At 37.1% G+C, this 14205-nt stretch overlaps 2 protein-coding genes across 3 annotated transcripts in view; one reads left to right on the plus strand and one right to left on the minus strand.

Annotated features, from left to right (window-relative positions):
- The window catches only part of IL7 (interleukin 7), a 10943-nt gene extending 7109 nt beyond the window's left edge, over positions 1-3834 (plus strand). The window contains exons 3-5 of the mRNA XM_055799368.1: positions 205-291; positions 1070-1222; positions 2682-3834. Of these exons, the coding sequence (XP_055655343.1) occupies positions 205-291; positions 1070-1222; positions 2682-2834 (393 nt within the window). The 3' untranslated portion in view covers positions 2835-3834. The remainder of the gene's footprint in view (positions 1-204; positions 292-1069; positions 1223-2681) is intronic.
- A 7553-nt stretch (positions 3835-11387) lies between these two features.
- ZC2HC1A (zinc finger C2HC-type containing 1A) overlaps positions 11388-14205 on the minus strand; it is a 30830-nt gene continuing 28012 nt past the window's right edge. For both annotated transcript variants that reach the window (XM_055799721.1, XM_055799720.1), the window contains 2 exons: positions 12684-12791; positions 11388-12020 (listed from right to left, as the gene is read on the minus strand). In XM_055799721.1, coding sequence (XP_055655696.1) covers positions 11834-12020; positions 12684-12791 — 295 coding nt within the window. In that variant the 3' untranslated portion in view covers positions 11388-11833. The remainder of the gene's footprint in view (positions 12021-12683; positions 12792-14205) is intronic.

A 14205-nucleotide genomic window follows, 5' to 3' on the forward strand; every position in this document is an offset into this window, starting at 1 on the left:
CTGTGAATACCTTTAGAATTTGTAGCTGGATTGGGGTTTTCTTTGCCTGCTTGCCAAGGAAAAGCTCAGAATTGTACACTAACCCTGCTACACTGAGGAGATTCTGCAGAACAGTTTAGTGTGCGCATCACCAGCTGTTAGTAAGAAACTTGGCTCACTTAATTAAAAGTACTTCCATGTTTAAACATAGATGCTATTTTACAGGTAAATATGTCTGCAGAGTATCGTGACAGGTGCTGCAAGAATAAAAAACATGAAAATAGCAAAGTGTTTTTCTGCAATGATACTCAGGTAAAATTTAACGTCTCAGAATTTACTTTAGAGAATACAAACTCAGATGGGTTCTTTGAACAATCCAGTCCATGAATAACATATTGTGGTAAAGTACTTATACCTTTTAATAGTCAAATCATGATTTTCAGGGTTGTTCCTTTTTTGAATTTGGAATCACATGATTTGTCAAGCAAATTGATATTTTTAAAATTAAAATATTAAGCAATTCCATGTCCAAGAAATGTGTGGGGGGGTTTCTGCTAGAAAGTTTCTTTTATATTTTTAATCCAAAACAGTAACAGAAAACTAATTTTATTTTGCCAATGGAAGTGAACATAAAAATTTCCCAACATCTGTTTTCATTTTTCTACAGAAACCATATTTGCTATGCTTGTCACTTCAGATCTGAAAGCTTTAAAAGTAATAATTTGGGCAGATCTCAAATGACAGAAAGCACAACTGTCAGCTTTTGCTGCATATTTTATTATGACTTGATAAAAGGACTGACTCCACAAATCATTCACCATTTCCCTAACTGCATCAGCTGACTTCATTACTGCTATGATTTCTCCCTAACATGTTTACACTATTGTTGTTACTACTACAAACTGATATTTTAAATATTTTGAAGAGATGGCAGGTAGGTCAGATTAGTCGTGTGTTTTACTGAAAAAGAATGGCACTATGAAAGCAAAAGAAACTAATGGTAACTGATGTAGATTTTTTTTAAAGACAAACCAACATAATGAATGTGGCACAGATTTTTCAGGACACATTTTTATTGCTCTCTTTCCAGGAAATAGAATCACTACAGAGTATGGCATGCAACATGCTCAGATTCTTTCATAAACAAAAAATCAGCAAAGACTTTAGATGGAAAGCAGCATTAGTCTCATGTGGGACATTACAGCTTCTACAGTGCAAATGTGAAAGACTTAAAAAAGAAAAGGTGAGTGGCAGTGATGGCCTACAGGTTGTTGGAAGTCTGTGACTTCTTCCTTAGAGCTCTTCAACACACTGTCATAGCTACTTCTCGAAGTCACAACTATCATGCATGTGTTACATGCAAGACAGATTTTGCTCTGTAGAGCGTGTCTTGTAATGGGCATTAAGGCCAGTGCAAAAACTAAGTCAGATGATGATCTGGAAGTCTGTAGTGAAGACATATACTCTGGTTTGGTACTGAAATACCTGAGTTAATTCTCCAGTAAAAGACAAAGGCCACACTTCTGTGAAGAAGGCCTTTAACTTCTCTAGTGTGTAAAGTCATAGTTGTTACTTCTCATTTGGGTTCTACCCTGAGATTAATGTTTATTTTGATTTGTTTCAGTGAACAATTAGCGGGAGTTTCTCCCCATTCCATAATCCCTTCATTTTCACCACAATATCTCAAACTCAACAGGAACAGTTAGATATGAAAATATTTGGATTTATAAGTCATTGGCAGAATCTGCTCTTTGATTGTCACTGAAATCCAGCGCAATGATCTGCAGACTACCATAGCAAAGGAAGAGTGTTCTTTTAAGTGTAGCTCACAGTTACCTATTGAACACAAAAATACTGACCAACATCAGAAAGTCTCCCCATAGGCACCAGAGGATATAATTCTTCATGATTGCCTTAAATAGTTGGATTGAAGGTTGCCTTTAATTCATTCTTTTCCTCCTTGAAATTGAGAAAATCTTAGAATCCAGAACCAGAACTTCAAAGTAACGTTTGTGTCTGTATTTTGCTTAGCTACCTGTGGTGACTCCAAGGTTTGCCTTACCGTAAAAGCTATCCCTCTGAAGTCATAGAAGTCAAAGTGTCACCCTTGAACCTCCTGCCTAACCTCATGGATGGCTGGTTTTATTTAAAGACCAATTAAAGTCATTTAGGTAAAGTCAAGAACAGCCACTGAATATGGACAAGTCTTCTTGTCTGCGGGCAAGATGCTGAACACTAGGCTACAGCTACCAGCTCCTGGGAATGGGTCTGTCTCGTTCCACCAGGCTCAAGGTACCACACTTGTAGTCCCATCTTTTGAAGTTTGGCTCGCTATTTCAATGGCTTTATTTTTCCAGTCCTTCAAATAATGGAGGATAAATTTTAAACCACTGGCAGAGGCCATACATGTTTTTACTGCTGGTGCACACTGGTTTCAGCTGCCCATATTTGCTGTGTGTTAAAGCCACCTTCTCTCAGCCCAGGGGGCAGGGGTGGCAGCAAGGCTGTGCTCGGAGCGAGAGCTTGAGCATGATGCAGGCTGTGTACCACTGCAGCACGTTCTGTGAGCAACCCAGCTTTCTGGCTTAATTACCATGTAAGGTACCTTCATTATTTATTGAGACGTAATGTTTGTTTTAAAAGATGTCTATTTGAAAAGAATAAGCACTTGAAAATTAGCAACACAAACTGTTCTTTTTCAGGTTTGCACGCAGGTAAATACACAAAATAAAGAAGATACAGGAACAAGTGAACAGCCCAAAAAGAAATGTAACCAAGAACTTTGTGAACTGAAAGAAAATATATCTAGCCTTCGATCCTGCTGGAATAAATTTGAAAAAATATTTTCCAGGTGATTCCAGGTGAATCCTGCTTTTTTTCCTTCAAAGTGGTGTTACTTAGTATATTTGCATTTTATATGCATTCTTAGAGTAACTCTGCTCACTTATATGAAAACTTTATGCCAGAATTCTGATGGAAAGCTACTGTACCTTGTTCCTGGTGACGGAATAAACAGAAATGGCTAAACCAAGCTGCTGGAGTCCAAGAAGTGGAAATGAAAGACCAGAATTTGAAACAAAATGGTCCACAGCAAGCCGTGTCCCACCTTTGTGCTCTGGAAACTACTCTGAATTTTCTGATCTTACGAGTAACTTTGTAATACTGTCATATGAAAACATACACTTACATATCTACTGCAATTTATAAACCCATCTTTGAAGCTGCATGTGAAGAAAATAGTACGGAAAAGTAGCTGGTTTCTTTATATCTACATAAAAGACATCAAGGACCAAAGGGAACAATCTACCGAACAAGCCACTGATCTTGGGTCCATTCTGCTGATGCAATGAGGTTCTCAGCGTGGTTATCTAATGGGTCTGCAAGCCAGTTTCGGTTTGGAAAAACAGAGAGGTTAACTTTTTTAAAAAAACCTAGGAAGGGTACTGATTTTTGAGAGATGTAGCACACTTCTACTGGCTGAAGTAGAGGCAAGACAGTGAGACCTATGGAAGGTGAAAAAGGAGATGCCTGACTGTTCAGCTGACTGGAAACAGCACTAGCCTTCTGTATGTGGTTATCCTGCAGTTAGGTGCAGGAGGAGCTAGAATTCCTTACCTTCGGATTGTGATTCCTTACATGCAGTTATTTTATGTAACGTGTTTAACATGTTAGACAAACATGATTTAAAATGTGTGAATATTTTCAGAGAATAATATATTGGCATTTAACTAATGAAGTGTTCATATTTAGTTTTGGATAAATGGAAGTATTTTTATAGTTTGTAACTTTTGCAGTTTCTTACTTTGATATTATAACTCCTTTGGTAATAAAATATTTGTCTTCTGTGGAATTCGGCTGTTGACTTTTGGGTGTCATTGCTCCTTTTTTAGCCTTTTCCCACAGCTAGTCATTAAAAGGACAGGTGGTAAGATAACGTCCAGCTGCTTAGGACTTCCATTATAAAACACCTATTTCTTAGTTGCTTGCAACCTGGCCAGTTCAGGTAAGCATTTCCATACCAGGTCTCTGCCTTGGACAAAACGCTTTGGGAAATCTTTAGCTAAAGTCAGCCTTTTGTTTCCTGGTTCAGAGTAAAGTAACATATGTTGTTTTATCTGTGTTAAAAGAAATTTTCTGTGGAACTACTCTGAAAAATTTTTGGTATTCAGAACAAAGACTTGGAAAAAATGGTGGAGTGTGCTTTAAAGAACTGTACAGATCCCCTTTGAATGGAATAAGATTGCTGTATGGAATTCATGAAATTCAGTGTGCCTTACTGCTAATGTGAGGGAAGAGGTTAAGAGCAAAGCAAACACATTACCTTTTCCTGAAATACACCCACTCCAACCCCCTCACCTATTTATGGTGAAGAGACTTGTGGTAGGAGTATCATCTTTGGAAAACTGTGATTGAGACTTTCATATATTCTCTAGCTTTTGATGTAAGAGATTGCAACTTTAACTCCAAACACTGAAAAAACCCGCCAAACCTAACCCCAACCCATAACTCTTTTATGTAATAGGAAGAAGAAGCAGATTTCTCTGTATCATACTGCAGGTAAGAGAATGTAGCCGCTATTGTAAGGACTTCTCTGGAAATCCCTTCTACTAAAAGAAGTCCCAGGAGACTGAGGAACAACTGTTTTGTTTGGTTTTTTTTTTTTTTTGAAATTCAGGAACAGTTTAAAGCCAAGTTTTACTTCCTAGTAACCACTCAGCAAGTAACAGTCAGTGTGAATGAAAAGAAAAACACGTAGATGCAGTATTAGCTACTACAAAACTGGAAGTTCAGTCAGCTCAAATGACTTAATCAGCAGCCCACAACTTCAATCTTGATGCAATTCAAGTAGTTTCAGGCCCATCCTGGGGAAAAGACTAAGGTTAGAGCCAGGACAGAAAAACTGAGTGATTACAGTATTGTGGGTTGTTTTGTTTTTTTCTGATTTCTTCTCTTAACAAGTATCCTGCCTGCCTGATTCTTGTTGCCAAATTTCCTGAGTCACCGCTTAACATGCAAAGACTAACTGCTAAACACAGCGACTTGTGCTTTTTGATTCATTCCTTCGATTTGAGAACCTCCTCTGATCTCTCCTGAAATTACAAATGTGACAACAATAAACTGCTCTGCAGGGACGAGTGAAGGGATGAAAACCTTGCAAGGTATCACCACAATGCTTACTTGCCTGCCACTTTCATTTAAATATTTATTTATTTGGCCACAGCAAAGAAGAAATATACTAGGTCAAATCCACGATGCAGAAATACATGGAATTCATGGGAACGTGTCAAGGGAAAACAATTTGCCCATTTAAATTAGGAGAAAGAATTTTAGCACTGTTGTTGCAAGAGATTATGAGAAAGCAGAAAGTGGTGACTAAACCCTGTGAGCAAGATAATGTTGCACATTTCTAACAGTAAAGATGAGTTAGTGCTCTGTCTATAATGAGAAGGAAGAATTTCTGGTGTTTAGAAGCCAGATCAAGGAAGGCCGCTGGAAAGGAATGTTCAAATCTCACTTTACACCATCATACAGGTGTTTATAGCTGTAGTTCTTTATAGCTAAAGTTGCAGGAGTAAACCTCTCCTGGCTGGTTATACGTTTTCTGCCAGTTCCATCTCTTCAGCTTTGTGCAGAGCAGAAGAGATGTAGGCTTTATGATAGATTTCATTCAGCAGCTACTCAGGTTTCTGTTGAGTTTCGGTGCTTTTTTTTTTCCTCCCACTATCTGATTGGCACAGTTCATAGTAAACTAGAATAAAGAGGAAGCCAGCATGAAAAATATCATTGAATCTCAGCCTGACAAGAGATTTTGCAGACTCTTGGCACATAAATGAATGTCATTCAGAATGAAGGGAAAACTTTTATCTGCCTTCCCCTGAATAGGGTGTGGTGAAGTAAACAACAGCCCAGCAGGAGGAACTTTCCTCTAAAAAGACAAAATAAAAAAGAGGAATTGGTGTTTACTCATTTGTATTTAGCCCAAAAAATCAGGAACCCAAACCCTTGTATTACAACTTCTGCTCACGTAAGTGAACTTTACAGTAACTTCATGTAACTTCTGCTTTTTTTTTTAATCTGCTTAATCATTTCACCAAAAAAATTCATGCTCTAATATCATGAAGGAAAGAAAATCCAGATCAAGCTTAGGCTATATATCATACCTGACAGCTTTAAGAAGAAAAAAAAAAAAAAAGATAATTTACTACAGATATCACAGTGATAGGGGTCTATATAAACTAAACTCTTCATATAGTTGGGAAAAAGACAACATAGACTGTTAATTTATATAAGCAGATCACACTAAAAATCTGTTATGCAGTATTTTTCAAGGTCACTGAGGAATCCAAATCTGATCTTGCACGTCAATTAAAAAACCCTATCTTTTGAAAAGAATAGCTACGTGGTTCTCTCCCAGTCACTAGAAGACGACAGTGGATGGTCTTCACATCAGGTCTGGTGTACTTGAGACCAAAGACACCACAATATTCATAAGGTTGAAGTGATGTTACCTATATGCCATTTTATTTAAGACAGTTTCACATTTGGCTACAAAAATGCATGCATCACAAGAAGTGTTATCAATGTATTCGCTTTATTGTTAACAAGTGGCAAATTAGCATTAGGTGGTGAATTACACTTATTAAAACAGAATTGACACTTTAAAAATAAACATAATATACCAGAAGATGCAAACCCAGGAATTAAAAAAAAGAAGATTACAAACACAAATATTCAATGAACTGAGGGACAAGGCAAACATAATAAATGCAACGCTGACAAAATTCATCACCTCAAACACATAAATGAACACTTCATTTAAAAACATGGAACGTCAATAAATAAACTTTTGATGATACATACTAAGTATCATATGAAGGATGAACACCAACAGTTAAAGCAATCATATAAAGTAGGTATTGTAACAGTCATAGAATACTCAGCACTTTACAGATCAGACCCAAATCCATTCATGCTTCTGCCAGAAATCCAAACAAAAATATAGAACTATGGTGAGCCACGCACTACTCTTTAGAACTTAAGTTCAATATTCAGCTATATTAAACTGAATATTTGATTTGCCGACTCAAAAGCTAATGTTCACATTGGAGAAATAAGAATCCCCTATTTTGTAAAGAAGAAACACTAATTAAATCTGAATAAGCTCTTTTCTGGCAACATGAAATGGAATGGGGCTAAGTAGGATCCTTCAGAAATGTGTATTCTGGGAAGACCTAACACACACACACACACACACACACAAACACCAAAGTAATATGCAAGACTAATCTCTCATATTGTGAATATTGGAAAGAAAACATCATCCAAGTAACTGCTGAATTCAGCTAGAGAATCTGTTACCTAACTTTTCTTCCAACACCACAATTCGGTAACTCAAACCTTACTCAAGGAGTTGAAAAATACCCCCCACAACCCAGCAACAAAACCATCACAAGTTGGAATGAGCTGTACTTGAAAGGCAATAAAACTATTTTCACCAGTCACCAAAGCCAATTTCACCAAAGATGAAAATTCTACTGTCATACAACCCATGTAATTATTTGTAGCTTAGTCAACCTGAAAAGAACTGAAGTTGCAAAAAGTGCTCTTACACAACACAAATTTGTTAACCAAGATAAAAAACCTACTAATAAGTTTGTTCTTTGCACATATACAAAGTCTATGGGATGAAAACAAGCACTTCTCAAGAACTTTGCAATACAGACAATACCATTTCATTTTATACTCAGACTAATTACATAGCCTACATCAGTGTGCACTGCAACATGCCTTGTTTATTTGCGTTTCAACTACTGCTGTCATACCTCCTTCCACTGATTTGATAAGGGTGCACCATGAAACTGTTCCCTTTGCACACTGTGTTTCAGACACTAACCCTCAGTTGCAATGGTGAATTAGGTGCTAGGCTCTCTCAGACGACAAAGCGCTTCCACAACACTTGAAGACTGGGTCAGGTCTTAAAATACATTCCAGAGCTACTAGCCTGTGGAACTCGCTACCTGCAGCACGCGTGGGTGGAAGAGCTCCCGCAGCCGCTGCCCCCAGCGCTGCCAGCCGAGGCCGAGCAGCCGGAGCACCATGGAGAGCTCCCCCACAACCCTTCGGGTGCCGCTGTGCCAGCCCACTGCGGGGAGTTTGGGGGCTCTGAGTCTCTTTGGCAAATCTGAAACATTCTGCCTAAACGTTCATTTCATAGGCACAGGCTGAAATGGTGCCCACTTCCCTAGAACGGTGTGTAAGACTGAGGGTGTAACTATCCATATAGCCATACACTTCAGCTGTATATTTAGATTCCTGCTCTGAAATGACCTAGGGTGTGAGTATCATGCACAAATATAAACCTGTGTAAGAAACATAGCATAGGGCTTAACATATATATATATATATATGATGTAGTTTTTACTACTGAAGCTGCTGTTTTTCATAACTCCACTGTACTTTTATCAGTACAGTTCCAATGATCCTGCACTCTTTTCTGGCACAGAGCTGCCCCTTGTACCACAGATATTCACAAAAGCAGAACACGCAGAATGCAAACACCCTTGGGCCAGACCTCAAAACCAGCCTTCCCCTTGTTTCTTTATATGGAATTTTACCTTTGACTTTTTTTATTTCTTCCTCTTCAATTGAATGGAAGAAACTTACTAAGCACACAGAAAACTGTAAAGACAGATGCTAAATGGAGTAATCGTTCTAATGATTCTAAATGGAGTATCACTCTAATTATATGCATGAACTCTAAGGAATTTAGGCTTCCAAGTTAAGTATCTGTCAACAAGGCACCCAGATAATGACAGTAGCTGAGTTTAAACTGATCAGTGACGTGCATCAGCGGTGCACAGTTCACCTAGGGGTTTTATCTTCACAATTACAGGTATTTTGATTCTTGAATCATTTTGGAACACTCCCCTTTTACTGTATGTATCCCTCATTTTTTCCTGTCATGAAAATCAAGGCGTAAAGGCAGGGGGGAGGGCTAGGGCAAGAGGGTTTGGACCTAGGTCATTAATAAATTAAATTTGGGAACTTCCTGACACATGTAATGTGCCTAAAGATTCAAAATTCAGGGTCCACCTCCCTTAAAGGTTTTTCTTTAAATATAAAAAAATTGTTTCCCATATTCAGTTCTGAAGAGGCATTATGAAAACAAGTCTACTATTTCCTAACAAACATTCCATTGCAATGGAATTACAGTGATCTGTGGTGATAACTTATATAATACAGTCTACAGTCTGTAACATCAGAGACTTTAGAAACCTACGTTATTCAGTAACAAAACCAATCAATACAGTGGAAACATATCAGGCTTCTGATAGTCTGACTATACAGTAGTAAACTGCATAGTCAATTACTCATTGTCTGCTTATATGTTCTGTGGATTCAAACACACACACGTTATCCAATGTTACTACCAACAGTCATTTATGTTTCGCTAGATCTGCCTGTAAAGCCAAACTAGAAGTACAGGAAACCTTTTAAAAATTAATTCTTTTGGTTCAGGTTAACACCCTGTCTACCCCTTGCTGTAACTCATACAAGTGTCAATAAACCAAACAATGTGTCACTTCAGTAATTTACTAAAGGCTGCACTGGAAGCAGAGTTACACAACAGCTCAAAAAGCAGAAGTTATGGTAACTGTATGCAGATTGATTTGAAACTAGAAAACCTGCCACCTACAATTCAAAGAAACAGTCAATACATTTTTATAGTTACAGCAATCCTGGAAAATTTGGAAGGTATTTATTTCCTTACTAAACCTTCGGTTTGTAGAAGGCATTTTCAATAAATGGTAAAATGCTTTTTCCCAGCATTAACAAGAACTTTAAATCCATTAAGCCAAAGAAAGGAATTGATTCCTTGGTAGATAAGCTAACTGATCAAACCTATTCTGGACTCATATCTTTAGACAGTTTGCAATAATTCAGTCTGCAGGCATACTGGCCCAAGTCCAGGGCATATTTTCTAAAGCAGTCTTACCTATGCAAAGGATGCAGGATTCCAGTTTTTCCACATACAGATATGAGTGCCAAAATATGGATCCTAGAATCTAAACTACTAAGAACACAATTTGGCTAAGATTTGTCAGTTCTAGCTATCACTACCAGTCATCCATCCTACTATGCTCAGAAGCCTGCTACGCCAATTACAACCAAAGAAACCTAAAATGAATGAAGGATAATTTCTAAAAATAATTTTGTATAAGAAGCATAAGACAATTCCATACCACTGAACTTATTCATTTTTTCAAGCATGCTTTTTCAAAATTGGCCTCATTGACAGTAATCGAAGTTTTGAGAATGCAAACAATCATAATACTATGACGGAATGCTACGTTACATTTTTCATAAGCTACAAAGACATTACATGGTTTGATACTAATGGTGTTTGTGAGCAGAAGGTAAGCATTTATGACTAAAAGAGTGCATTTATTGTGGGAAAGGCACAATTAAGTTCTTTCAGATTGTTCTTTCACGCATAACTAAGATGGTGCCTGTACTTCAAAACAAAACTTCACAAAAAATACTACATTCAGATACAAGGTAAGTGATTTAGCTTGTGAATGGTTTTAGTATCCTGTGTAATTTATAAAACAAACAACAGCTTCCAGGGCCTGAACATTGTCCCCAACATATTAATGCAATGTTTGTTACTAACTTCAAGAGGCTTCAGTTCAGAGCCCAAGAATACACAAATTCACGAAAAAAAAACCATGTTAAGGTATTAACACATAAACCTATGGAGCACAGTTACTCCATTATGCACTCATACATAAGCTGTGCTATTTGCACAGGTGTAAGAATAAAAAAGTCACTACTTACACCAAGCTCTACTGCCCTAGTAACATACATTTTTATGGAACTCTTGGCTTGGTTTGTATTGGATACACCAAGAAGGGTGTTTTCAAAGAGTTTAACATTTAGGTAGCATAAGCATACTTTGTCTCTCCTTGAGGAAATGAGGGAAGAGACAAAAGGAGCAGGACCTTTGGAAACCTTGAAAGACAAAAAGCACAAAACTTTTAGATATGCTAGTCACGGTGGAGCACAGGAGGAGGAAGACAAGTCTTTGTGAACAACAGAAACTTAATAAAATGATGATACCATATTTGTCCTTATAAATACATAAAAATATTAACATGTTCTTATTAGAAAACAGAACATTGAAAGCTACAAACAAACATGTTGCTTTTCTCCTTACAGGTGAACAGAATTCTCAGGTAGTTTTTCCACTTCAATCCTTTAAACTCTTTAACAGTAATAACCGAATTGGACTTTCCAGTGATTTCCTAGCATTTTTTAAAGGGATCCAGATTTTTTATACTTTTAAGTAGGAATTTATAAGGAGTGCTCATGTTGTTTTCACTTAGAATAGAGCATCTAAGTTATGGTCACATATGAAGAAAATGCCTCCACAGAGAAACTTCTGAAGCCCAAGTTCTTCACGGCTAGTTCCCTATGGATAAGTATTACCCTACAGAAGTGATTTAAATAATCCTTTATCTATTAGGATTTACAAGAAAAATAACATTGAACCACTTCTGCTACCTAAGTTATTTAACACATTTTTACCGTAATTTTAAATATTTCCAACAGAGATTAAAGAGTATTTCCTTGAATAGCATACTTTTAGGTACCTGCTATTTTTATATACAGTATATATATTTGTTTATAAATAACTGTGTAACCAGAAGATTGCACTCAGAAAATTACAATATGATGTTTCAACACATTTGCAGCATGAAGTTTAGCTGGAAGGAGTGCTCTAGCTTTCCATGCAGCAGTACATAGCAGGTGCTTCTGATTTTTTGTTTTCTTTTTGCTTTTAAGAATGTGTTCAGACAACCATTCTTCGAATTCCACACTCACAGCAAAACTTTGCCCATTCCACTGGATACCTTGTTCCACATTCATGGCAGAACTTTGACAACTGTACAGGTGAATTTCCTTCGCTGCTTTTTGAACTTCCTCCATTGACTGAGGATGGGTAGTCTCCACTGTCAGACCCAATTCTACCATCAGACCTGAAAATCCCCAGATAAAGAACATTCTCTGTAACTCAGTTCAGTGTAACCTTATGCAAAATTATTGTAATCCTTGCAGTAAATTACTACTGTTACTGTCATTTTCATGCTTACGCTTCTTACTTATTTACAGCGGTATACCCTGTAACTCTACCCAAACTCCCCTACTTATCTCCAGATACCCACCTTCCCTGAAAGGAAACAAATACCAAAACTTTAGCAGCAGGATAGAATATTTGACTCACTAGTTAGATTACCGGGTTTGAGTGTTTGAAGATTTAAAACTTAGCTTGTCAAAACAAGACAGGTTAAAATAGCAACAAAATTTTTATCCTACTTTTCAGAAGAGCAGACAGACAATTTGCGTTTAGCATGCACACTTCATTCAATTTCAACTGAATCACACACTTCCCATTTGAAAGTCCGTTCACGTATTCTTTTAACAGCTCCTAAGAGGTTTTTGACATTTCTAACACTGTCTTCCATGCACATCTGAGACAGCTGATGACAAAGTTATTCTGTTACATGATACATATGCAAAGGGTACCTTAAACATGCCAAATATTGACCATGAGTTATCTATTAATAGTAGAGAACATATTTTCCCCAACTCCTTTTGTAGTAAGTACTCCTCTTTAATGAAGGTTCCACTGCTGACAGTACCTTGAATAACTGTCTGAATTGCTAGCTTTTCTTTTGTTGGTTAGAGCACCCGTGCTCATGGTTCTTGCCACACTAGGAACGGTCGATGTCCGTGTTTTTGCTGTGCCTCTAAAACAGAATAAATTTATATACACACAGAAATATATACATGAATACACATTTACAAGCAATATAAAAACCACGGGTTCATTGATCCACATATCAATCAATTAATTGTATAAAAACTGTAACCTATTTCCTACCAAAAGCAGACAGAAGAGCTTTGGCATGAATTTGCATAGTTTGGACTAAATATGACTTGAGTCTTACAATGACAAGCTAAAATGGAACAGCAAGTCCCTTCCCATTCATGTATTTCACTTGCTATTACACAAAAACATGGGTAGATCTTGCTCTACTGGTTTAGTATGTCTTAATGTCTACCTTGACAGACTGCACTTTTTTAGGACTAGCAGGGCTTTCAGTGAAATAGAGAGCAGCTGACTGCAGGTCTTAATCATTTTTAAAACTGTAGAAAGGATACCATATTCTCTATACTTTGTGACCAATATGAAGTGAGTCAAGACTTCTTTTCTTTGTAGCCACAGAATATATTTAGGATGCGTACTCCTCAGATGATGGTGTAGATCCATTTTCTTCAAAATATAAATATTATATTTATAAATAGAAGTACAAGAGGAAAGAGTCTACCCAGCTGGGCATTAGGGCCTTGACTCAAGGGTCAGTAGGTTTCAATAGCACATCCTAAACATACAAAACATCTCACTGCTTGCTTTGATGAGTACAGAAACATCAGAATCCCCTGAAAAATTTGAGGAGCACTAATAAAAAAAAGATAGGAAGGTGCATTCTTTTATCATCAGTGACCAAGGGCAGAATTGCTCAAAAGAATTACTGTTCACTAGGATTTCTTCTTTGGCAAGATGCCAGTGACTATGACATCTTGTGCATGACCCACAAAGTTTTTCTGTTCTCATTCTTGAACACTGATGTGTAAGTGGTATTTAAGTTGGGACTCACTCAGACATTAAAAAAAATAAAACAAGATTCTATTTTTTAAAATAATTAGTCGTTAAGAGCCCAACCAGCAAAAAAACACCCCAAAACCAAATTACTGCTCCTTTCAGAATTACAAACAATTTAGTCTTGGTTTGGTTTTCAAAGTATACATAAGGAAATGCATTCAACTCCAGTAACTTCAAATGCAACCTTGACACTACCGAGGAACAATGTAGCAACTCCTGAATTGTAGACATACTGCATAAAACCTTTCTTCCTTCATGTTATAAACATAGGCTAAAGATGGCTTTTCAGCTCCTTACATCACTTGAACACTTAAGTGTACAGGCAACCAAATGATTAATAACCAAGGTGGATATCAGAAACTAAACTTAAGATATAATTTAACTTGGTTTAATCTAACTGAAGTATTCATGTTTAACAAAAATGACTTCACTTTCAACAGGTAGAGTGGAACCATGAAAGATTCTGGCTCACTGGGAAGAACCAGAACCTTCTCTGT

This window comes from Falco peregrinus, chromosome 3 (assembly GCF_023634155.1).
Source record: "Falco peregrinus isolate bFalPer1 chromosome 3, bFalPer1.pri, whole genome shotgun sequence".
Lineage (NCBI taxonomy): Eukaryota > Metazoa > Chordata > Aves > Falconiformes > Falconidae > Falco > Falco peregrinus.